Source organism: Pteropus alecto, unplaced genomic scaffold, assembly GCF_000325575.1.
Source record: "Pteropus alecto unplaced genomic scaffold, ASM32557v1 scaffold21, whole genome shotgun sequence".
NCBI classification, from domain to species: Eukaryota; Metazoa; Chordata; class Mammalia; order Chiroptera; family Pteropodidae; genus Pteropus; species Pteropus alecto.
This window is the reverse complement of record NW_006436282.1, coordinates 28951302-28977014: the sequence shown is the minus strand read 5'-3', so window position 1 is coordinate 28977014 and position 25713 is coordinate 28951302. Positions and strand designations below refer to the sequence as shown.

Below are 25713 nucleotides of genomic sequence, written 5' to 3'. Positions count from 1 at the left end.
CCCCGCATGAGCTCTGTCATCCTGACATCGGACCCATAACGTAGAACACATTGGCGGGCAGCCCTGGAGACGACAGGCCACGTTCTCGGTGGTGGGAGCTCTGCGCCCCGCTCTCCTGGGACGCTCTGCTGGCATTGTCCCCCTCGTTCCCTCTCAAGGTCCAAGTTCACAGGCTTCAGACACTTCCAACCTCCCTCAGTAGAGCTGGAGGGTGGGCAAGACGCAGGCTGTCTATCTTGAAAGTCACGATTCAGCTGACAACGTGAACCGGGAAGATTCTGAGGCAGCAGAAACTTTATCGCAGGGTGGCTGACTCTCTGATTCTTTAAGACGATCGGCCTCAGCATCATCAGAGGCTGGCAGAGGAGCTGCTGAAGCGTGAGGCCGCTGTCCAGCCCGCCTCCCAAAGACTAACTCCCCTTCCCCAACCCCCGGCCTGTGGGGACGGGCAGGGCCTTTCTGCAAACTGAGCAGGATGCTCGTCACGTCACGCAGCCCGCCCGGACACACCTGCTTTGAGCAAGGAAGCCCCAGAGACCGTGGCCCCAGGTGAAGGTGAGGAGACTGGGGCTGGGCAGACTGACTGAGGGCAGGGCCCTGGGGTGGGGGGTGGAGGAGGGCGTTGGAGACCAGGAAGGCTGTGACCTACCAGAAGTACCACAGCCTCTGGATGGAGAGGGCCCGCACGCAGCACCTGGAGCCGCAGCAGTCCTCGTAGGGGCGGCATCTGTAGGAGAGAGGGGCACAGGCTGGTCAGCGTCCTGGGGCAGAAGGAAGGGCCAGACTTGTCATGAGATCCGGGGAGACGCCAGTGCAGAGGACAGAACTGTCCCCGCTACAGTTCACACAGCCAGCCGAGCTGACCGCTGTCCGTCTGGTGGCGTAAACGGAAGGAAACGGTCAACGGAATTCGAAGCACTCCGCTAACTGCACACCCCGCGTGCCACATCACAACGGCTCCCCGCTGGGGGGGCGCCGGGACCAAAGGCCGGCACGCCACCTCCGGCTCTGCAACCAGAAGGCAGCCTGACGACAGACCAGCATCTACACGCCGTGCGTCCTGCTCAGGCCTCCAGCCCCGACGACATTTGAAAGCCGGGCCAGTGCCCTGACAGTCCCGTGCGGTTAAAGCCAGAGGTTACAGAGTCACAGGGGAGGTTCGGTCCTGGCCCTGCCGCTTAGGAGCAGCGGGACTTCGGGCCAGTGATTCGACCTCCGAGAGCCTCAGTGTCCTCATGAGCAAAGGGGGTGGGCGGGCAGGACCCCTTCGCGGTGCTGCTCTGCGTGTGAAGGCCCCACCCCCACAGGAAGCGCCCACGGGGCTGTCCTGCTCTCAGGGGCTCCACCCTGGGCAGGCTCAGGGGCTGTTCGCGCCCCAAAAAGAGAGGCCCTGGGGAGGACAGGACCCCTCGCAGGCCCCAGGGGTCAGCTCGGCCTCCTTCACCATCTCTGCCACCCCCCCACACACCTCCCACTTTACATCTTTGATTAAAAGGAGACGCTGTGACAGCTCAGGCCCTTCGCTTTCTACACAGAAGCTTTCGCTGGAGCATCTGAAGTCCAAGTGGCAGTGGGTGGCAGGGAGGGGCACGGGTGAGCCGTTTCTCAGTATTAAATAATCACATAATTGTGACCTAGGTTCCTGCCAACTTTCTTCTTAAAAAAAAAAGAGGCGAAATACAAATTTGACCCAAGAACTTGGACACAGTTTGTAGATCGTTCCAGAACAAAATGGTTTGTTTTATACAGGAAAAAAAAAAAAAAAACTCCCTAGAAAACATCAGTTCAGACAGACAGTGAGGAGCTGGGAGGGGCCCCGGCCGCCCCGCACCCCAGTGCTCTGTCCTTGCGGTCCGCTCCGGCCAGGCCAGGCCGAGGCCACGGGGCTCACTTCGACCTCCTCAAACGCCCCGCACCGAGTGCTGCTAAATCCTCTAACGGTTCAAATTGAGCTGAGAAGCCCCCGCCTGACCACCAGCACCGCACGCACACACACGCGTGCACATGCACACACACGCGTGCACACGCACTCACATGCACGCACGCACACGAGTGCACACACATATGCACGTGTGCACACACACGTGTGCACACACACCCACACGCACACGTGCACACGCACGCACACGCACACGGCATTCTCCACAGGACACAGACGTCTCCACGTCCCGTCCTCCCGTGGTCCATGGGGTGCTCCCATATGTGAACGCCACAGGCCAATCTGTGCGACTTGCTGTAACCGACATCTAGCAGAGCCCCCGAAACGCGTGTTTAGAGGTGCTGCTGGTTCTCACTGCCATCATCTGACAGGTGGCCGCCGAGGCGCTACGAGAAAGCCAGCTTTGCTCTGTCCCCGGGCGCAGCATTCAAACCGCGAGGGCGGTGCCCAGCGTGGAGAAGCTTCAAAAAAAGTGAAGAGCACGTTCATGAAGGAACAGGCCCCAGAGTCGCCTCCTGGCGGCCAAGTACCTTCGCCACATCCCACGATCCACAGGCCAGTTTCTGATAAGGTCAGGGAATGGCGCGGTCCACTCTGAGCAGGTGCTAATGGGTGACGAAGCACATCGCAGAGGTATAAACCGCGGCGCCTGGCCTCTCTGCCCCGTAAATGACGTGATCCTGAGGATGAACAATGTAGAAGGACGCGTACGTCTGGAAGTGCATCCGCCACAAGCTAGAAATGTGTCATGGCAGCGGTTAGATGCACGTATAACAGCAAGGCCTCGCTGGGAGGTCAGGACAGCTAAGTAAGCCCTGGCCATGGGACACATTTATTCTTAAAAAAGAAAAGGGGGCCAAATGTTAATATGTAAACATTTTTGTGCAGTGTAAAATGGTAATTCATACTTAAACTGGTTTATGGAAAATCATGTCAGCATCCAGTGGAACCACTAAAATATGAGTAAATAATAAAAAAAAGATTTAAAAAATAGAAATAAAATATGAGAAAAGTATTGAGGGTGGCGGTCTAGAGATGAAACTTGAGAGGTTGTAATTTCTTTTGGTGTCAAATAAAGATAGCGCATGACTAAAAAAAAAAAAAATAGGGATTTAAGGAAATTCCTGTCAAACCCGTTTCATTTAAAAGGCCAGTCCTTTCTCTCGCTTGTTGGATTAAGTCTCAGCAGACCACCCTCTCCCTTCCAAGTTCCCGCCAGGACACATTTTTTCCCTTGTCCAACCCCAAGTTTCTGAGCTTGACAGTGGTCTGTCTCCTCGGTTTACACTGTCTCGTGACATCTGGACCGGCGTCTTACACTACTTGTATTATCATCTGTGTTTTCCCACAGAGCAAAGCACCCAGCAGAAGCACGAAGGCTTCTTGAGTTAGAATCGGGAAAAATACTCGGGGTACCAGAGGCCTTCAAGTAACCTGTGAGAAACTGGGCTCCTCGGAAAAACTAAACAGAGCCCTACAAGGCCGAGAGAAAACTCCGAGGGACAGAGCGGAGGGCAGCCGTGTCCCCAGCCCCGGGCGCATGCCCGCCGTGACCGTGGGCATTCCTCCGGGGCGGAGTCTGAGTGTGGCCCCACGGGTCCCGTTACCAGCTCCCAGGGGCCCCACGGAACAAGCCAGCCCCTTCCAGCGCCTGAAGGGCTCTCGCGGCTCCCTGAGCTTCCTGTCCCCAGGAGCGTGGGCCTGGCTGGGTACAGCTTGGTGTCCCGTCACCAGGAAGAATGCCATGCCTCCCGGTGGCATACGCGCTCCAGCCGCAGGCGGCACTCGCGTTTTTAGCAACCAGAAGGGGGCTGAATCCTAATGAACTCTCCATCGACTAAAATTTCCGAGCTGTGGTCCGCGCTGACTTCCCGTCCTGCACACGTACAGTAGGGCTTGGGGACCTAAATATAGGATCTTGGTTCCCCATAAAAAACCTCACGCTTAGGAAATCTCGTCCATTACTTTAGCCCTGGCAGCCTCACTTTGACACTCATTCGGTCACTATTCCTTCTGGTTTTCTGCCATTTAAATCTGAGTCAACTTTTGTTGAAACCCAGGAACGCTGAATAGGACCCGGCCAATTCCGTTCCTCCCGAGCCATGATCCCACAGCCGATGACTCAGCCCAGGGGCGTCCACAAGTCCACGGTGAAGGCCAGGTGGAGAATGAGGCTTAGGTCTAAAGCAGAGTGGCCTACGCCCTGAAGCTGTAACCCAAAACCGAAGATCTTCCCCAGGTCCCACAAGCCGCAGGAGTAAGAAAATCAAAGGAGAAGAGAGAAGGCCCCCCGCAGAGCACAGGCAGGGAGAAGGCTGGGTGGGTGGGCGCAGGACTGGGGGGAGGGCGAGGCAGGGAGAGAGGGAGGCCGGCCCATGTGCGTGCAGGTGACCCCGGGCTTCCCACCAGCTGTCCTGGACACTGATCAATCCAGGCCGGATAAAAGAAAGGGGAAGTGAATCGTATGGCATTTGAATTACGTATTAATTTAAAAAGGAAGAGGAAGTGGCCAGAGGCTGCCTCTCCCTATAACTTGTGAATATCATCGCTATTCATTCAAATCAATGAGAAAATATTGATGATGGAGCCAACGGTAAATTCCATTAGAGAACTTCCTTCGATGTTGATATTTTATTAATCATAATTTCATAAGTGCAGCTATTATGCCAGGAACATATCTACCTAACTGGCCTATTTATTTAAACCAGAATTTTTTTTTTTATTTATTTAAACCAGAATTTCCTATCTTATCAGCTGAGAGACTGAGTGCAGCTATTATGCCAGGAACATATCTATACCTAACTGGCCTATTTATTTAAACCAGAATTTCCTGTCTTATCAGCTGAGAGACTGAGTGAGATGCTATCGAATATCTCCCCAAAACTCAGACACACCCTCAAGTCACAGATCTCTCAGTCTGATGGTCCCACGGAAAAACTGAGCCTACTGCACGGGTCACAGTGCAAGGGGCAGGGGTCAGAGTGCAAGGGGCAGGGGTCAGAGTGCAAGGGGCAGGGGAGCCTCCGTTATAAAAGCATCACTTCCTGATACCATCGCCCAGTTTTCATCTTCCGTCCGTGTCCTTTTAAAATCCCAGCTGAGTGGCTACTTGCGTCCTAGGCACGAGGACATCCTGGGCACTCCCTGCTCTTTCCTCCTAGACAGGGGCATCTGTGATCTTCATAATGTTTCAGAGTTTCCCCTGTTTAAAAAAAAAAAAAGGAGATGACAGGCCCCAAATGGAGTCGCTCGTGTTCAGGTCACGTCATCGAAATGAAATTCGGTACCTCGCTCATTACAGATTCAGCCCCTCTCACGAGAATAATCTTAAGCGGTCGGTGTGGAGTGCCCTGGTCAGCACCAGTGGGGGGACCTGGCTGGCAGAACCCCCTCCCCAAAGAAAGGCGGCCTCTTTGCTAGAAACTGCCCCGCCTTTTCCCATTTCCCACGGCTCCTCCTCGGATCCCCTCTGTGCTTCTGACAGGATGCTGCCCACCTCGTGAATCACCGAACAAAGCGCACTGCATCATTCGATCCCCTCGGCTGCATTTGGTCGTTTAGCCGCTAACCCACCGAGGCGCTTCCCGCTCAGACGCCTGTCGGTGAGTCACAGCCGCCTGAACCCATCATCCTCCAGCCTCCTCCTCGCCAAGTCCACCTTCCTGTGACAAGCTGCCAAGTGAATCATGCAAAAATCTGTTCATCAGCCCTGTTTTAAATGTTAGAACAATAGGTAAGGAACAGTAGGCGCTCCATCGTAACAACAGAACAGAACGGGCCCTCCCTCGGTGTGTGACGATTGTGGGGGAACGTGTAAGTGAATGATGGTGCCTCCCCCAGGGAGTGCTCTGTTGCTGTGAGGAACGATGAGGCTGCTCTGTGTGCTGGTTTACAATACGGAGTTGATGAAAAAAAAAAAATCAAGTTACAGACTATGTACAAACATGACATTTTAGGGGTTGGTCCATTCAGGCCGCTGAAACAAAACACCACTGACTGGGCGGCTTAGAAACAACAAAAGTTACTTCCCCCAGTTCCGGAGGCTGAGAAGTCCAAGATCACGGTCACGTCCTCATGAGGGCTCCTTCCAGCCACGGCCGGTGCCTGCTCGCCCTGTCCCCCCACTGCGGAAGGGGCAGGGGGCCCTTTTTACAAGAGCATGACCTCCTAACACCATCACCTGTGGGGTTAGGGTCCGAAGCGTGCACTCTGGGGACACGGGCAGGCAGACCAGAGCAGGAGTCCAGAGCTCCCAGGGGGGTTCACCAGGAAACTTTCTCCCTGTTCTGAGGGTGAGAAAATGCCTCCAGCTTACACCAGGAACCTGCGGGGGAAAACCCACAAGAACCCAGAGAAAAGAGAATTCTTTAGACTCTCTGTCCCCAGACCAGACACGTCTTCTTCCTCAGGCAGCTAACCTAAGGCTGTGCCCACAGGCGTGGGCAGGAACGCACAGCGAAGGACCCAGCCCCACCCATCACCCTTTTCTGCCCCGAAAGCTTCCAGCATTGCTGGGGGGTGGGATTGGGCACAGGGAGGCCCGCTGACCCCACACAGAGAGAACGCCGTCAGGCCAGGAGGGAGGGGTTCCCCAGCGTCTCCTAATGGTCAGGGGTGGCCTTGTGTCTCAGGGCCCTGGAACTGACCCTGGCATCTCCCCCTGTAGCAGGCAAGTAGGGCAGCCCGGCCGGTTCTGGGAGCTCCCTCTGACACCCGCGAGCGACCCTCACATCATTCATTATTGACTGCAGAGAAGCAGGCCCAGAGAGACACCATGAGCCAGAGTGATGCGATTACTTTGACAGAAGCTTCACACTCCAGTGGGGGTGCTTGGGAGTAGGGCCTGAGAATAACCTGATTAATATAATAATCAGTAGCTGGAGAAGGGCAGAACCGGAAGGAGCAGCCTGCCCAGCGCCGGGCACGTGCTGCTGCCGGGTACGGGGGGCCGTGAGCTCCTGCAGGGAGGGCCCGCTCCATCACCTCTCCCCCCGACATCCTGGCAGGCTGGCTCGGTCCCCCTTTCGGGGCAAGGTGGGAGGAACTGATGCATGACCCACTGGGTGCACCCCTGCATCCTGCTTCAGGTAGCCTATCTCCCTTTTCTATCCGACCAAATGCTTCCCTCACACCTGTTCCCAAGGTTTTCTTCGTGTTCTAAGATACAGATAAATCAAGGACCACCTTCGGGGCCAAACCTTTGCCACCTGCCAGCTCCCCAGAGGGCCACTGGCTTAGTCTCGCTTTTAAATCACTGGTGTCTCGTCAAGAAGACCCGACCCAGGGCTAAGCTACCGACCACTTTCTGGGAGGAATCGCCAGATGCATTTCCATTCGTAAAGGACAGGAAACCTGCGCGTGCAAATCACCCGTGTTCTCTGGCTTGTTGAAAATCACGTGACGCCAGTCCAGGTCTGAAAACGCCCACGCGGCTGCCTGCTGGGGAGCCCCAGCTCAGCTCCTAATGAGGTGATCGGGAGCCTGAAGATCTGGATGGCGACGGGGCGCCTCGACCCACCTCTCAGCCCGATGCGTGATTAACATCTTTTTCCCATTGTCTTGTCAACGCTAAGACCCGCGGAAGAAAGACAGCTCGCTCGTTTGCGAGGAAATGTTAGGCGGCTGCTTCGTCCTTGGCAAGCAGGTTGGACCGATAATGAGCTCCAACCCATCTCACGCTTGTACACGCGTCTCTGCTACAACACACAAGCCTGCGACACCGAGCATCTTTTATTCGCTGTGCTCTAAATCCTTCTGTGCAGCCGGCCAGAGGGAGCCATAGAATCGGCAGGATCGGACCTCGGAGGTCATCCGGAGGTTAGGAGATTTGTCCGAGGTCACACAGCAACCTGGCGGCAGGGCGGGACTGGAGGTCCCTAAAACACCTCCCATCACTCACCTGCGTCGCCAGAATCGGCTTTTCCTTCCCCGGCCCTTCTCCAGGCCCCCGTTCCCGTTCCCACGTGTGCTCCGAGGGCCTGCTAGGTGCCGGGCAGTGTGTCACCACAGATGACAGGAAAATGAGAGAGACGGAGCTCCTGCCCTCACGAACTCCCAGTCTAGGGACGAGACGACGGACCTTTCATTTCGACAACGGTAAATCAGACGATGGAGCAGGGCACCAACAGCCCGAAGAGGCACAGCGGCCCTCAGCCGGAACCGGCAGGAGGGGAGAGAGGGGCCCCCAGCAAGCTTCCTGCAGAAGACCGGCGTGCCCCCAGTAAATGCCAGCTGTGACGACTTTCAGTCTTTGAGTTATAACTATATCCCCTGACGCCACGAGGCCGCATCTCAGCTAGTCTGGGAAAAGCCGGGGACACGCTCTGCTCCGTCTCGGTCTGGGGTGGAACATGGAGCCATGGGTGGAATCCTGGTGACAGCTGGAGGGTGAGCTGAGGCTGTGAGGTCCTGCCAGCCTCCATGTGAGGCTCGTCCACCTCTGTCAACTCCGGAGATGGCCTGAAGTCCCTGGTCCCTCACAGCTGGACACTCACCGCGCCTGTGCCCAACGCGGATCACCTTCCTCCTGCTTCCGCCTCCCACCTCCACTCCGGGGGACACAGGTCCTTCTGCGGACGGCGGCTGTGGGCAGGACAGCCCCTGGGAAAAGCTGTGGAGCCTCGGGCCACAAATCTCAACGGAAAAGGTGGCATTTCGTGTAGACAAGAGAGACACCCCCCACCTGAGAGTCCCCTGCCCACGAAGGGGTCAGGTATGGTGTGGCGGTGCCTATCTGGGCACCCAGGAGCCCCTTACAGACATTGCGGACCAGCCGGGAAGGGCCCCCCAGGATCCCCAAGAGTGAGCCTCACGTCCAGTCCTCCTGCCCCCTTTGGGAAACAGTCCCTGAGTCCAGAGCCAGGGGTCCCCATCTGGTCCTCTGGACACAGACACACTGCCCCTCTCCAAGCCGTAATGAGACTGCAGATATTCATGACGCACGGACACGTGTCTGCCCTCACAGCGACTCAGGCGGCAGCCACGTCGACTCGGTAACGGGGCCAAGTGACCTGCCGAGGCCTGCAGCCGGTGACAGCAGGTGAGCCAGGGGCCCTCCCCTGCACCGCTGGCTGCCCTTCCTGGTGTCCGCCCGACAAGGACAAGGACTCGGCAGCTGCCCAGGCATCGAAGCAAGCGCCGGGGCATAAAACTGCATCCAGGCTCTGCTCCGACAAACGCCGCCCCTGTCTGCATGGCTTCTGAACTCTACGGACGCAGGAGGGCGGCGGCGTGCTCCCTCAGCTCTGTGCAGCCCTGTGCCAGCCACCGCCCCAGGAGGTGCTACGTGGCCGGTCCCCACGCGGACAGAAGGGCTGGAACGAGCAGGTCCTCTGCGGGGAACGACGCAGGTAGAGAACGCAGCGGAAGTGGGTTCGTGAGGCCGCACGACCTCCCTGCCACTTTACAATCACACTGTTGCTATGGGGAGACACCTAAGTACAAAACCAAAGCACAGAAAGGGCGCGTTTAGTTCAAAGCTTGTGAAAAGGCAGACTGTGGGGAGGAGAGGCAGGGAAGAGGGTGGGGGGACCAATCGGAGAAACGTGTGAAATAGACGTTGCTTCTGTGTTCACATCCCAAAGGGGCTTTTTCTTCAAAAATAAGCAGACAGATGTGTGTGCACGTGCACATGCAGGCCTCCAGCTCGACGATGGTAGGATAATAAAGAAATCAAAACGCCTTGAAGGGAGAGGGCGGAGCGAGAGAGAGCATCTGGCACGAAGAAATCAAAACAGGTGAGAGTAATTTTGTACGTCTCGGCAGCTATGGAAGAAACCTAAGTACCTTACGAACACTCAGCCTCTGCCAGCTTGGTAAGTGCAATGCCGGAATGACACTCAGATGCAGGACAGGGAGCTGTGGCATAGTGACACCTGGCGAGAGAAGCCGCATTAGATTTCAGGTGAAGAGTAAACGCTCTCAAACGAGGGTGAAGCTCGGTGTTCTCTACGCCTTCCCTGTGAGCCGTGGAAAATCATAAGCACAAAACAGGCGGCATTTGGAGAATGTTTTCTGCAGCGGGGGGGATGGTGGGGACCCCATAACAGAATAAAAGGATGCCATCCGATCAACCGATCTTTCACAAATTATCTGCTCTGGAGAATCTCATGGAAAGCACTTTGCCCAGAAGAAATGGAAGGTAAAATACACCAGGGCTGCATTTTTAAGTGAGGTCCGTTTTTAATTTGACGTTGTGGTGCTTCACAGTAAGTGGCCACACGCACATCATCTACCACAGCTCCCTGTCCCACGCCATCGGGCCCCCGCGACCCACATGGGACAGGTACTCGGCAAGTGTCTGTGGCCTAAATGAACGAAGCCGTCACCTCAGGCCCTGCAGCAGCAGCTGCACACTGAACACGGGTCCCGGGGCGGGTGTGGGGCAGCGTGGAGACCACGGGGCACCGGCCTGGATGCGAGGTCCTGATGCCCAGCCCCCCGCGAGGGTGAGCTTGGGCCGGATCCGGGTCTGCTTTACCTGGCACCACCATCTCGGCCACCTCCACAGAGACCAGGACGGGGACGGCTCGGGGACACAGGCTGCTCGCTCCCACGTCCTCCGGGGCCCAGGTGCGTGTAACCAGGGCTGGGATGTGTCTGTGGCCACCGTCTGGCCTGCGGCAAGCCCAGCCGCAGACACTTCTCGAGCACCTGTCACATGTGGGTCGCTGGGACTCGACGCCGGGCTGGACAGAGAGCTCTCCGAGAGACTTCTTCGGGCCACCCTGGGTCAACACGTGACACAGGCCCGTCCCGACGGACGGCAGGAGGAAGGCCCTCCCGTGCCAGCAGCCGCGGCCTTGGGCGTGGGCTGAACACAGCAGCTGTCCTCCTCCCGCCAGCTGAGCCCTGGTGGGTCAGGACACCGGCGTCCCTCGCGGGCGCGGGGAAGCAGCAGGCTCAGTCTGCGGAGCGGTCTCGTGCCCCTACACGGCGGACGCAGGCTGGCCCCGCGTGTGTGTACATGCACGCACCACCGCCGTGCAGACCGCGCACAGCCCCGCGCTGCAGGCCCAGAACGTCACGCTCGTGACCACGCTTCGCGAAGAAGCTGCAGAGAAGGTCGCAGGGACTAGGGCATCACCGCGGGGAGTGATGGAAAGGTCTGGAACTGGATGAAGGTACGGGCTTCACGACACTGTGATTCACTGCCTGCCCCTGCCCTGCTCACTGTCAAATGGTCAATTTTGTCAGGTGACTCTCACCCCGATGGAAAGAAAAGCGATAGGGCAAACACTTGAACCTGACCTCCGGGACTCCAGCGCACTTCAAAAGCTGTGATCAAAGAAACGGTACCAGACCGTGGGAAATAAAACCAGGGAGAAACAACTGGTAGAAAATACACTGCAAACAGGAAGACAAAGGTCAACTGCCACGCCCCATCCGGTTATGGCACTGCTCCCAGGACAAACAATACTGTGTGGGGACCTCTCAGGACGCCAGCTCAGAGCCACAAGAGGAAGGAACGTATTCTGAAGGACGGCGCCCCAGCCAGCTAGCAGCCTGCCAGGCGGAGAACTGGCAAACGGTGACGTGGAGCTTGCAGATGTCAGGGCTGACTGGGAGGGGCGGGGGGATGGGAGGAAATGCATCCACTCAGTATGCAGGGTGTCCCCGTGTGCCAGGCACGACCACAGGCTCCGGGAGTTCAAATATTGAAAAGTTGTGATTCGTGCCCTTGTGGGACTCACAATAAAGAGAGACACTCCGGCAAGGATCTGGGAACCTACCGCGGAAAGGTGGCTAAGATTCTGGACTTTGTTCCTGACGTTTTTAAGCAGCCAAGTGACATAAAAATTTCAGTCATTTAGAAAGAAGTGAGAACTTGATGCAATGAAAGGAAGATGAACTTGATGCAATGAAAGGAAGAGAACTTGATGCAATGAACTTGAAGCGAATGAAAGGAGACCCACGAGAAAGTCGTCTATAGATTCAACGCAATCCCTATCAAAATTCCAACGGCATAGAGCGGAAATAGAGCAGTACTGAAATTTCTGTGTGACCGCAAAAGACCCTGAAAAGCCAAAGCAATCTTGAAAAAGAAGAACCGTCTCTGATTTCAAATTATCTTACAAAGCTATAGTGATAAAAATGTGGTACCAGCATAAAAAGAGACACGCTGACCAATGGAACAGAACAGAGCCCAGAAATAAACGCTCGCCTGTGTGGTCAACTAATACTCAACAAGGGAGCCAAGAACACGCGACAGGGAAAGGACAGTCTCCTAGACAAATGGCCATGGGAAAGATGGATAACCACACGCAGCAGAAGAACGAAACTGGAACCCTACCTCACACCACCCACAAAAATCAACTTAACATGGGGCAAAGACTTAAACGTAAGACCCGATACCATGAAACTAGAAAAAAAAAAAAAGCATACAGAAGAAGCTCGTCGGCATGGGTCTTGGCGATTTTTTTTTCAGTGCTCTCATAACAGAGTGACCTTTAAAAAAAAAAAAACATACAGAAGAAGCTCCTCGGCTTGGGTCTTGGCGATGTTCTTTTTCAGTGCTCTCATAACAGAGTGACCTTCGTCATTTTCAGGACCTCTCCCCTCGCTATCAGTAGACAGGTGAAAGGGATCCAAACCAGCAGGTCTGAGTGACAAGAACAGGGCCTGTCTCTGTCTTCTCCATTCATGCAAAAAGGGTTTCAAAGTGTGCCGTGAATCAGTAAACAAAGGGACAAAGGGACAAGTAAATACAGAGCGGCAGTGACCTCCGTCCCCCACCTCTGAAAAACCAGGAACTGGTTAAAGGCTGATGTACAAAGCGATCTGAGAAGCATCCCTTTTCACGGAAGACGTGGCTGAACCACGCCTGCATCGGAAGCAAGGAACTGCAGCTCACCACGGCAAATTCATCGTCCTCCCTAACAAGAACGAAAAGAGTGTAGTTCCTCATGACCCCAAACCCACTTTTCTTCAACCTGACAGCTCCGTAATTAGAGGCAAAGTCTCTGTGCTGTGCTTTGTTTTCCACGTGGGTTCTGTCTTTTGCAGCACCAGAGGCTTTCTGCCAAGACCCCCGCCATGTGGGACCTCCTGCTTGACACAGAACCACGGCAGGAAACGGCCCGTTTCCCTGTGCTTTGTCCCCATTCACAGCCAGGCAAGTTTCCTCCTCCTCCACTTGTCTCATCAAGCTTAGAAACGCCCCAAGAACGACATGAAAAATGTACACACTGGCCAATTAAGAAATAACCCTCTTGACTACTATCATATATCTCCTGTCCAATCTCCCTACATGCGAGAACATACGGTGTTTCTCCTACGATGTGATTCTACGCATTACAGGAAAATCTCGTTTTGCAAAATTCAATACTAAAAATAACAGAGTTTGGGGGGATAATGGTTTGGGAAATTCCATGTAAAACCTATGAGATCTCAAAACACAATCAAAGGTAATAATTCAGAACCTGCAAATTTAATCTGGCCACCTGGGCGGGTGGCTGAGGAATAAGCAGTGGCTAAGGGCAGACATTAAAATACATGCAAAGAGCGGGGAAATGCAGCGATGCTCTAATTAGAGCAAGACTGGCAGGCGCTGAAGGCACAGAAAGAGCCAGCAAGGCCAGGACTGCACCTGTCTGGGCAGGCGATCCCGGCCAGGTGATTGCTGAGACTTCACACACACACGCACGCACACACGCACACACACGGTCATAGCCCTGAGCTGTCTGCCTGATCACGTTCAAAATTCGACTCCCGCTACCCCGCTCTCTCGGCCTGGAACATCCATCTAAACCAACATAATTTTGGCCTGGCTCACATGTCTTGCCCCTTTTCACCAACCACACGTGAGCTACCGTGCATCGCAGAAGACAGCACCCGGTATTTCGTGCTGTCCTCGAAGGCACCTGCCTGAGCAGGCTGAATGCCCCTGAGGAAGGTCCCCTGCTCCTTAGTGAGCAGAGGCAGGTAGAACCAGGAATGAAGGCCTCCTGAGACAGGGCTTTCTCTATCCCATAATCCGTCCTATCGCCGATTAAAGAAATAATTCCCAGAGAAAGATATGAGCCCAGAATCACAGCAACGGAAAAGCGCAAACACTTACATATAATATGTCGGGTAGAGTCCTTCAAAATACCAGCAATGCTTTTTGGCTTCCGTGCACTGCAAACAGAAGGAGAGAGGCCTGGTCAGTGGTAAGTCATCTGCACGCTGTCGAGACCACCTCCCGAACAGAAAGGAAGGAGGAGGAGCAGACGGCGCTGCGGGCGTGAGAAGCAGGGGACTCGGGAGAGGATGCGTGAGAGGGGACCCTCCCCACCGCGCCCTTTCCGTTCTTTACATTTCACGAAAGGGGAAGAAAACCTAGGAAAACATCGATCTCCCTATTATTTTTCTAGCCTTTCATATCTCTAAGCACATTGAGTGTGACCAATTTATTAAAAAGGTAAATTAAGGGTAATCCATTTTTTAAGTATACACAGTATTCGGATATCCAACAAGTATTAGAAATACAATATTAGAGATTTCCATTTACCCGTGTTCGTTTTTGAAAGACATTTCCCACCGTTTTAACATTCCCAGATCCTTATATTCCAGAATACTGTAAAAGCCACATTCAAATCGCTGATTCCCCCCTGGGGACCGGTGCCTGCCATACCCTAAGCCAGGATGTGCTCACCAGCCCTGGTGGCACCCTGCCTGCTCTCATTCCCAAGGACAAAAAGAGGGAGGAGGGGGTGCAGAAAGACAAGAGGAGCCCCCGCCCCACGAGGAAGTCAGACACTGTACACTCCAGAGGGCAGGGCAGAGCAGGTGCCAAGCCACCCTAGTGGCTTGAGTGACAGAGAGCAAGCCAAAGGCACCAACCACTGCATGCGACCGCCAAGCCGAAACGCTCTGCCTTATCCGAAATAAAGTTTTCTAAAATTATTCCACCCATATTGTTTTAAATGCACAACATTCCCTGCCTCCATGGTCTAGTGCGTTGGCCCCTATGTGTATAGAACACCTTCAAAATGGTACAGTACGAAGCTGCCCGCAGGAAAACGGGGTGAGGCGCGGTGACAGCGAAGCTTCCTCTGAGCAAGGCACCCCCTGCCTCCCACCCCAGCTCCCTTGGACCCGGCCAGGGCTGCGAGCTCCCGGCCTTTCTAGCAGGCGTATGGCGATGGCCTCCTGCCCCAGAGCAGACTGCAAATCGGTAGCAGAATGCCCAGGAAGAGGTGGGTGTCGGTGGCCTGCGTTCCACTGGCTGAATCGGGTGGGCTATGGAAAGAGCAAGGACCGTTTCGCTTTGTGTCTCAGTGTCTCGGGGCTCTAAGGCACTCAGACGCACACTCAGCCCCGAGGGGCCCAGTTCTGTTCATGGAAAATGAGTTTAATTTACACCGCGTGAGCTCCCGTGCAGTCGGAGAAATGAAGTTCAGACAGCTGAAGAAATCCATTTATTTCGGCAAGGAAGAGCGATTCCAGGTCTCTGCCCCAAACAACAGTGCACTTCACTAGTCTCCTGCGATACGCTGACGCACTGGGTCTTCCCTTAAGGTGGCGTTTTAAAGGGTCCCTCTGGACTCTGCGTCACCGCGGGAGATGGGCACTTCCTTGAAACTTGACACTTAAGTTCCATACCCCGAGCGAGGGCCACCTCTGATGCTGCCTCTGGAGCTCAGGGACGCGAGGCCCCTTCCTGTCTGCCCCGTGACTCCTGCAGGCATCTCGCCAACAGGCCCAGAGGACGGCCAGGCCAGCGGTGTCCCCAGGACAGACGGTGAAGAGCAGCCCTGCCCACAGGCCTCTACGTGGGATCTCCCTCTACTTAGGGGTCCCCAGTCCAGCAGTCCCAACCTGTGGCACCAGGGACCGGGGCTCCTATGAGACTCCAACGCCCGATGATCTGAGGCGGAGCTGAGGTGGTGATGCCGGCGCTGGGGAGCGGCTGCAGACACAGATGAGGCTTTGCTTGCCTGCCGCTCACCTCCTGCTGTGTGGCCCGGTTCCTAACAGGCCATGGACCGGTACTGATCCGCGGCCCAGGGCTGGGGACTCCTGCCCTCATCTGAAGCAGCCACTCATTTGAGACCCCAGTACCCCATCTCCTAACTCTTAAGGTTACAAAAACAACATTAACACATTCATCACCTTTGAGGGTTTTTTCCCTTGGCCAATATTAGGAATGCCTTTTCCCAGATGAAAGGCTGGGGCCCGAGGGGGTGTCTCGCTCAGAGCCTTTCCGGCAGCAAAGTCAACAACCCTGGGCCTTTTCTCCTAATCAACAGTACTCTGAGGAACCTACCTGGCCCACCTCCTCTCCCCGTCTGTCCTACGACTACAGGATGACGGAAGGACAGACAGAGATGTCAAGACCCCGCGGTGGCTCTGCCGGTGGCAGACTCAGGGAAAGGCAGCTCCGGCCTGGCCCTCCTGCACGCTCACCGCCCACACGGGGGTGCGTGTGCACACGCACAGCTCACCGCCCACACTGGGGTGCGTGGCACACTCACAGGCCTGTGCGTGTGGATCTGTGGGAAGGTCAGAGGTACGACGGAAGTAAAGGTGCTGGACCGTCATGGAATGTAACCGCCAGGCACTCGCACACGTGGCTGCTGGGGAGGAAACGGGGCGGGATCCGGATGCTACTCATGCGTCTGTTTCTCTTTCGTCGCCATTTTCTTACAACCAGTGTGGGTGGCCGCAGCTGCGAGGTCACTCGTCGTGCATTAGTTCTCATGGCCAATCCCAGAAATGACGAACACGCCCACTCCTGGCAGGCTGGTGAAATGAACGACACTGTGTCCACACAGTGGAGCACTAGGGAACCAGGAGCGATGAGATCTGTCAGAACAGGCAGCAGACGATTTTCGAGACGCAGTGTGAGCCGAAAACGCAACGCGGCCACGCACTGCTTAAGGACAGGGATTCGTCCTGAGATGTGTCATTAGGCAGTTTCCTCATGGGACCATCACAGACCATGTCCACACACCTGGGTGGTACAGCCTACTGCACACCTGGGCTGTATGGTGTAGCCTATTGGCTTGAGCCGCAAACCTATACAGCGTGTTACTGTAACGAATACCGTAGGCAACTGTAACACAGTGTTAAGCATTTATGTGCCTAAACATATCTAAACATAGAAGAGGGACAGTAAATACATGGCATGAAAGGTAAAATGCCACACCTGCATGGGACACTGACCGTGAATGGAGCCTGCAGGGCCGGAAGCTGCTCTAGGTGAGAGAGTGAGTCAGTGAGTGTGAGCGGATGTGACAGCCAAGGGCATGAGCTGCCCGACTGTAGGCTTTATAAGCCCTGGACCCTCAGGCTGCACTAAACTTATAAAATAACACGAGGTTAAATCAAGCACAAGAAGAGACGATGCGAACAAGATGTGGTGAACACGGGACACGTGAGGCAGCCGCTGACGTCACATGGCTACTGTGTTACAGCAGACTTTTTTCTAATAAGCAGAAAGAGTACACTCTAAAATAACAATGAAATGTATGTTACAGTAAATGCATAAACCAAAATGCAGGTGCTTATTATCGTTATCAAATACTATGTAGTGTGCACAACTGGCAGGCAGTGGGTTTACACAAACATCGCCACAAACACGTGAGCAATGCATCGTGCTATGACGTTACAATGGCCAGGTCGCTAGGTGACAGAAGTTTTTCAGCGGCATCATAATCTTACGGGGCCACGGCCGTGTATGAGGTCCGCCGTCGACTGAAACGGAAACGCAGCGCGTGGCTGCATGGCGGGGCGGGGCTGCGGCGACACCGCAGGCTCGGACCCAGAGTGCCACCCCAGAACAAGACCCGCAACAGAGCAAGCAGCATGAAAGCCCGGTTCCCCAGCGCATGCGAAAGCTACGTTCACACTACACTGCAGTCTGCGGCGTGTGCAAGAGCACGAAGTCTAAAAAGCAATATACGTATCTTAATCAAAAAACACTTTATTACTGTAAAATGTTAACCATCGTCTGAGCCTCCAGTAAGTCTCAATCTCTTTGCTGGTGGAGGGTCTGGCCTCGATGTTGATGGCTGCTGACTGACCGGGGTGGTGGCTGCTGAAGGCGGGGGCGGCTGTGGCAGTTTCTTAAAATAAGGCAGCAGTGAAGTCTGCCACGTGCGATGACTGTCCTTTCGTGAACGATTTCTCCGTAGCATGTGATTCTGTTTGACAGCATTTCACCCACAGAACTTCAGGACTGGAGTCAGTCCTCTCAAACCCGCTGCTGCTTGACTAAAGTTACATATTCTAAATATTCTAAATATTCTAAATCCTTTGTTGTCATTTCAAAAATCTTCACAGTGTCTTCACCAGGAGTAGATGTCACCCTGAGAAATCTTTCTTTTGACTCATCCGTGAGAAGCAACTCCTCGTCCATTCAAGAGATCACAGCAACTCAGTCAGAGCTCCAGACTCCACTTCTAATTCTGCTTCTCTTGCTATTTCCACCATATTTGCAGTTACTTCCTCCACGGAAATCTTGAACCCGTCCCTCAAAATCAACCATGAGGGCCGAAATCAACTTCTCACAAACTCATGTTAATGTTGATACTGTGACCTCTTTCCATGAATCGCACGATGTTTTCATGGCGTCTAGAATGGCGAATCCTTTCCAGAGGGTTTAGTTTACTCTGCCCAGATCCATCAGAGGAATCACTATCTATAGAACAAATGCCTCCCAAGGCTCCTTGTTCTGTGACTGTCCATCTCTGTCATCTAAGCAGAAGCAATGCTTCCAAAACTCTTGAGAACAAAGACTCTAAATATGTAATGCCTTACATTCGTGTGGCAGTTTTCCAAAATCTTGCTAGAAAGAGCGAGCCCATCACCAAAAAAAAAAAAGTTTAAAAAGAAAATAAACTAAGAACATATCAATTTCAGAGTTTTAAGCCCACCCCTAAAAGTATCTCTAACCATTCCGAAAAGATTATCACCATAGTTTCTTACGAATTATCTATCCATCAACTAAAACAGAAAATATATTTGTTAGCAGAGGTCAGGTCAGCAGCTTTCCGAGACTGACAGGGGCACTGTCCAAGGTTCTGGATGAGCAGGCCCTCAAGGAGCTCATAATGTAACATTCTTTCTATGTGTATAATGGAAACAACAATAAACACTGCCATCTATTTCTCGAAGAGATCAGGAAGAGTAGCAACATACAATTTGTAAACTATTAACAAAGCAGAATACACAGGACTGTGAGGAGATGCCTACTGCCAGGAGCAATTCAACTGAGGAAATCCAAAATTCAAACTGGAAAGGCTTGTACGACGTCGGTACTCAGGGAAGAATCCCGGTGGTCTATGATTCAGGGACTAGGTAGGATGTGCATCCATGTAGTTAAGCTCTCCTAAATATAGTTATCCAGATTTAGCCAGGATCTGAATAAGCCCCAAAGAACAAATCCTTGCTAATCCCAAACTGCAACCCTCATGTTGACAAAAATTATTCCCCGGCTATCTGTACTTGGTACAGGAGAACCAGGATGCCACTGTTTGATGAAAGGGCGCACCCTTTTTCTAGTCCTAGTTAAAAGAATAACTGTGCCATGGTAATATGCAGTTCACCCGTGACTTTGGGATACATGGGAATTAAAAGCAAGGGTCTTAGGGATTCAAAACACTATGATTTTACCTAAATTCCACCCCCTCTCCTTTTGTTCAGTGGGTGAGGTTTGGGATCTTTAAATGGATAGCAAACTGCCAAACTAACGCTTCCCTAACAGTGCTAAGCCCACCAACACCTGGGAAATAAGGATGCTTATTTAACTCACAGAAGAGATAATACCAGCCGATCTGTCCTGAGCCAGTAAGTCCACAATGTGCTCCCAAATGGCTGGCAGACCCAGGAGGATCAGACCGATGACTGTTGAAGAGGAAAGGTGCCCTGCTGTGCTGATCTTGACACACACGCCATGGGATCGCGGCTGCGTTCAGTTCCGACCTAATTAGAGTGGGCTCCACACAGGCTCCTGACAAAAGGGAGCGTCTGGGTGCTGCCAGCAGGTTTGAGGCTCAGGACCAGGGACAGAGGCAGCAGGCGGGGAGAGGCTCTGTTGAAGTCACAGCAAAAATACACGTAGGAGAGACAGGTAATTATCTCAAGGTCTCTGCATTTCAAATAATAAGAATAATCATGCTTTAAACTCCTATGTTGGAATTTTAATCAATTCCCTAAGTGCTAATTATTTAGGGCTTATTCAGATCCTGGGGTTTATGGACATTCTTTTTTTCAGGAACCCCTATCTCTAAGGAACCTTGATTTTTTTTTTTTTTTTTTAGAAACAAGAGTATGAGGCTTCTCACGAGCATCGTTTATCAAAGAGAAGAAAGCAGAGAAACTCTTAAGAAAACAGAAATAAAAGATCCTTCGGAATCTCACAGAAGCACCCACATCAGCAGTGCATAAATTGCCAGCAAATAACCATCGGAGATGTAACACTGTCTACCAATATCTTGAAGATTCTGGGGACATGCAAACGACAAGACATAATTAGCTCTAGTGCGTAGCCCTGGGAAAATTCTACAAACTCTCATCACTCACTGAGAATAAAGTCTCTTTGTTTGCTTTATCGGTTTTAGTTTTTGACAGAAGAATGGAAGGAGAGTAGAGGTCCTCAATGTTCCTAATCTGAGGACATAAAAATCTTCATCTCCAGGACATGAAAATCGATCGATAACCAAATTAAAAGGCACACGATAGAGGAAAGTACTGAAATACAGTGAGGTAATATCTTCAATGAACATGGAGCTTATATAATTCAGTAAAAGATAAAAATCTCAATACAAAAAAAAAAAACAAAATAGACAAGAGAATTGTTCAGACAAGAAAAAGGTCAATACACCTATTTTAAGAGATAAAATTGATCAGTAATCAAATAAATAAAAATTATAACGGTATGGTTTTGTCTACCAAACCCTAGCACCCAGTGTTGATGAGGCATGAGAGAAAAGATGTCACATCATGCTGCGAGGAATATAAATGTGATGTCTCAGGAGGACGATGTTTCGATACATATCAAAAAAACCTTAGAATGTACGTAACTTAAATAGGGTTATTACCCTTATCACAAGAAAATAATAGTGACGTTTGTGAATAGGTGTTATTTATTAAGAAAACCTGAAAATAACCAAATTTTTCAAAATATGGGTTTGGTTAACAAAATAATAACTCATCCAAAATACACAGGAGTGGGCATATACTAATAGATTATAAAGAAATATATAATAGTATAAGAACATTTTGCTAAGAAAAATAAAGCCAATAAATAGCATGTCTAGGAGAGTATATTATACATCACAGCAAAGAGAAAATAATATGAAACAACAGATACCAAAATATTGACAATAAATTGTCTTTTTGATGGTATCAGAGATGATTTTTTTCCCATGGTACATCTTGGTAATCAGTTTCCACGTTTTCCGTATGGAACTCATAACATTTTGTTTTAAATTTTCTATTAATTTTACTTTAAAAATCAGACCACTTAATGGTCCAATAAAGAAACAAAGAGTAAATATAGAGAGATATTTAAATTAAGAAAATACACTTGGTTAACAAAAGTGAACCTTATCCAACTAGAAATTAAATAAAATGTAACAGATGAGCAAAGTTCATAAAAAATAATACACAAAGCTAGACAGGGTGTACTGAAACAAATACTGCTATAGTCAGCAAATAAAAAAACTATTTATAAAAAGTTTAACATCATGGAAAATGCTTCTATACAGTCATTTTAAAACACATTACATGTATCTAATTTTAACAATGCAAAAATAAATATACATTCATAGAAGAAGAACAGGACAACATAAGCCTCAATTCATAGCATTACTTTGGAATGGTGTGGTTTCCTTTGGGTTATTTTCACAAATCTCTACCTGAGACTTAAATTCTTCTAACAGTAATCAGAAGCTATTGTGACAAGAGTCCTAAGCCAGAACACTCCGCACACAGGCATTCCTACCCAGGTCCATCTGAACACGAGTTCTGAAAAGGTGCTATTTTTTGGAACATAATTATCAACATAAAGCCTACTTTATGAGCTAGTCACGTGATCCGAGTTCTACCTCAATATGAGGTTTGAGGTACACACTGTGTTGGAAAACCTACATTGCTCTCACACCACTACCACAGCACACCACTTATGCCACCAAACATGGGGGCGGGGGGCTTGTCGCCGGTGCAGGGTGTCACCTGTGCTATATATCAGAGGTTCCCCTAACTCTCTCCTTAGGTTCCATTAATTTGCTAGAGTGGCTCACAGAACTCAGAGAAATATTTTACTTACTGGATCACTAGTGTATTATAAAAGTCTACACTTCGGGACCAGCTAGACGGAAGAGAGGTACAGGGCAAGGTATAGGGCCAGGTACGGGGCAAGGGCACGGAGCTTCCACGCTCTCTCCCAGCGCACCTTCTCCACCTGTTCACCAACCCGGAAGTTCTCCGAACCCTGTCCTTCCGGGTTTCACGGAGGCTTCATTATATAGGCACGATGCACGGAATCCTTGGCTGTTGGTGAAGGAACTCTCTCTCTAGCCCCTCTCCCTACTCTGGAGGTCAGGGGGTGGGGCTGTGAGTCCCAACCTCTAAACACATGACTGGTTCCCCAAGCGAGGATCATCCCCACCCTTAGGTGGCCCAGGGACTTTCCAAAAGTCATTACGTTAACATAACAACAGATTCCTTTACTGAGATGAAAACCAAATATATATTTCTTATTATAAATCACGATATCACAACTATAAAATTGCCCATTTTCAATGCAGTGTGGTGCATTTTGGAAATTTATGCCGCTGTGCATTCAGCACCACAATCCAGTTTCAGAGCATTTCCATCACCCCCAAAGTTCTCCAACGCCCTGCCGTCAATTCCCGCCCTTATTCCAGCCCCAGGCAACACTGATCAGCTTTCTCTACATACAGTCCTGCCTTTTCTAGAGATGCAATTAAATGAAATCATGCGATTACAGTCTTTCGCGTCTGGGTCCTGTCCGTCTGTGTCGTTACATGTATCGGCAGTACGCTCCTTTTTAGTGTTAAATACTACTCCATCGAATGGATATACCACATCCCATTTCACCATTCATCTGAGTTGCTTTCTCGTTTTGGCAATGACAGATAAGGCTGCTATGAACATTTGTGTGCAGGTCTTTGTGTGAACATGTGTCTTCGTTTCTTGGGTAGATACCTAGGAGTGGAACTGTGGGGTCATATTGTAGCACTGTGTTCAACTTTTTGTGACATCCCCAAATTGTTTTCCACACGGCTGTACTAGTTCACATTCTCACGAGCAACATGGAACACTTTCTGCTTCTCCACCTCCTTGGCGACGCCGACATTCCCTATCTTTCTGATATTAACCATCGGATCCTCTACGAGGATCTCATGGGATTTCCCCAAAGACTAATGAGGGGAAACCTCTCTTCACTCTAGCCCGATCTGGAGCGCCTTTTCACCCGACAGAACGGCCCGGCGAGGTGGGCAGCACGCTCACTTACAAACGCGCAGACCAGTGTCCCACAGGGGTGCGTTAGCCTGGCCAAGGCAACAGGAAGCCAGCACAACGCTGGGACCGGATGGGGTCTGCCAGGCCCCAGCCTGTGTGTTTTCTCTGGTGGTGTACAGATGCTGCCATTTCCTGTGCCGCAGTCACCCATGATCCATGCTCTCACAGGGAGCCAGAATTAGATTTATTTTAGGCATTATTTCACTCCGGAAGAAAAACTAAAACGATGACTGAAAACATGAAAGACCCCTCACGCCATCCTCCCAAAATAACCTTTTATGACTTCTTAGGAATCGTGCCTTAGAGCACCCCTCATCTCTCATTCACCGGTCAAAATAAAGAACGAGGGTGCTTAGCAGTTTTGCCAAGAAGACTGTGGTCCCCGCTCAGCAGGTCTAACGCGCAGGAACGATGACATGAGGGACGCAAAGCCCAGCCTGGGGCAAACTCCGACACCAACCTCTCTTCACAGGCCGAGAAGAGAACTTTCAGCTGCTAAAAATACTCCGAGGTGCAACTTCAGGGCACAGAGGAACACAAAATGAACGCATGGGCCGCCGCCGAAAACGTTTACGGGACACATTTTCCTGACGCCACCAAACAGCATCCATTCGAAAGCTGACAACGGGGAGATTTAACCGGAAGGGCCCGAAGGCCATGATAACAGATGGGAACAGCGCCACCGTGCCGCGCTGGCGGCAAATGAATATCGTCACCCTCAGCGGTGGGCACAAGTCCAGCGAAAGCGCAGAGCGCAGACCACACCGTCGGACGCTGCCCCTAAGGGCCTGATCCGGGAGGTGGCTGCTTCCCATGTCACTGCACCGCGTGCCAGGGCTACACCACGGACAGTCACCGGAGCAGCTGGGCAGCCACCTGATCGATGATTCGGGCGCCCGGCAGTGAGGCTGTCACAGGACATGACTGAGAAAGGTGAAAGGTCAGCTGTGTCCGGCCACATCACGTGGTGCCCCCTAGAGGGGTAACAGATATAGACTTAAAAAGACCCCTCTTTTCCAGCTGGGCCTAAATCTTTGCCAGCACATCCAAACCTTGGCCACCAGACTATGGAGAAGACACCAACCTCTCACCTCTTTGGACAGAAACACCTAGAGATTAGTAAGTCGAGCAGCTTCTAGAGCAAGAGCCAGAAATGCAGATGGGAACGCCTCGCCTGGGGCGCCCGCCGCGCCCCCTCTGCCTGATGCTTCAGGACGAGCGTGTCTTGGGTGCTCCAACGGCATGAGCTGTTGAAAGTCTGAATTTGAACTCTAAGGAGCCCAAGAGAACGGAAAGACCTGGGATTTGACTAAAACGGTACTTAAGGTTGGACAAACAGGGATGCTGCCCACGTTCAAAAGACAATGTGACTTGCCAAGTGCCTCCAGCCCTTTCTCTGTCCCCAAAACGTCCCATACTGTTGCTCTCTGGGGCTTCGATTACCAGTGTACTCCCCTATCACCACCCCTCCAATGTCCCCATGTCACCCGTTAGTCATCCTTCAAGTCTCAACTTAAATATGAATTTCTTCGTCAGTCTGATGCTGTCACGGACTCTGCTGACCGCTGCCAACACAGTCTGACGCTCCCACTGAGTCGCACGTCCCAGACTCCTCTGTAATCAGCGAATTCTGGGCTGGTGGGAACTGCCACTCCCCTCCCTATTCTCCTAAACACAGGACACAGACAGAGCAGCCGAACTCACATTTGGGTTGCTAAGGCTACCACACTGCTTGTGTGTACTGGGTGCTTCGCATAGTTCAGGAATGACAAGAACTGTGCCCCCAAAGCAGCGTCCGGCCACGCGCCTGAGCGACCTGCCTCACCCAGCTGTCTCTCGCTGCACTCAACTGATGTCGGGGGTGGAGCTTTGCTGTCACCCCCTCTTGCTGCTCCGTTCTGGACACCTCTCACCCTCCTGGCCTTCCCTGGACCTCTTCTCCTACCGAGTATGTGGGGTGGGCTGGGGCAGGAGGGGAGGGAGGTGGAAGGAACCATCCGCAGGAAGGAGAGTGGCAGAACTCACATCTGAGAGAAGAACAATCCTTTGCTTTAAATGTTGCAGACAGTCACGGTTTTCCACCCCAAACAACACATTTCTGAAAGACCTATCGGCGAACTCTATAGCTCTGTCTCCTAGCTCTGTCGGCCACCATTTCCAAACGCTGTCGCTGTGTCCTGCTTTTTAAAATCTATGCTGGGAATGGTTTGGTGCTTTCTTATTTTCTCAAAGGGATGAAGAGAGAAAAAGGAAGATGATGTGGCAGCATAGTTAAAAAAGGAAATGCAAGCTGTGCAAAA

General features: G+C 51.9%; 1 protein-coding gene across 4 annotated transcripts in view; it reads right to left on the bottom strand.

Annotated features, from left to right (window-relative positions):
• Window positions 1-25713, bottom strand: part of VOPP1 (VOPP1, WBP1/VOPP1 family member) — a 60007-nt gene that overhangs the window by 13959 nt on the left and 20335 nt on the right. Inside the window, exons 1-4 of one of the 4 annotated variants that reach the window (XM_025046854.1) lie at window positions 13998-14056; window positions 4991-5141; window positions 2470-2619; window positions 650-727 (exon numbers count right to left, since the gene is read on the bottom strand). In XM_025046854.1, the coding sequence (XP_024902622.1) occupies window positions 650-727; window positions 2470-2619; window positions 4991-5007 (245 nt within the window). In that variant the 5' untranslated portion in view covers window positions 5008-5141; window positions 13998-14056. Of the gene's footprint in view, window positions 1-649; window positions 728-2469; window positions 2675-4990; window positions 5142-5435; window positions 5593-13997; window positions 14057-25713 lie in introns of those variants that run through there. The other 3 variants (XM_025046855.1, XM_025046853.1, XM_025046856.1) reach the window with 3 other exon arrangements.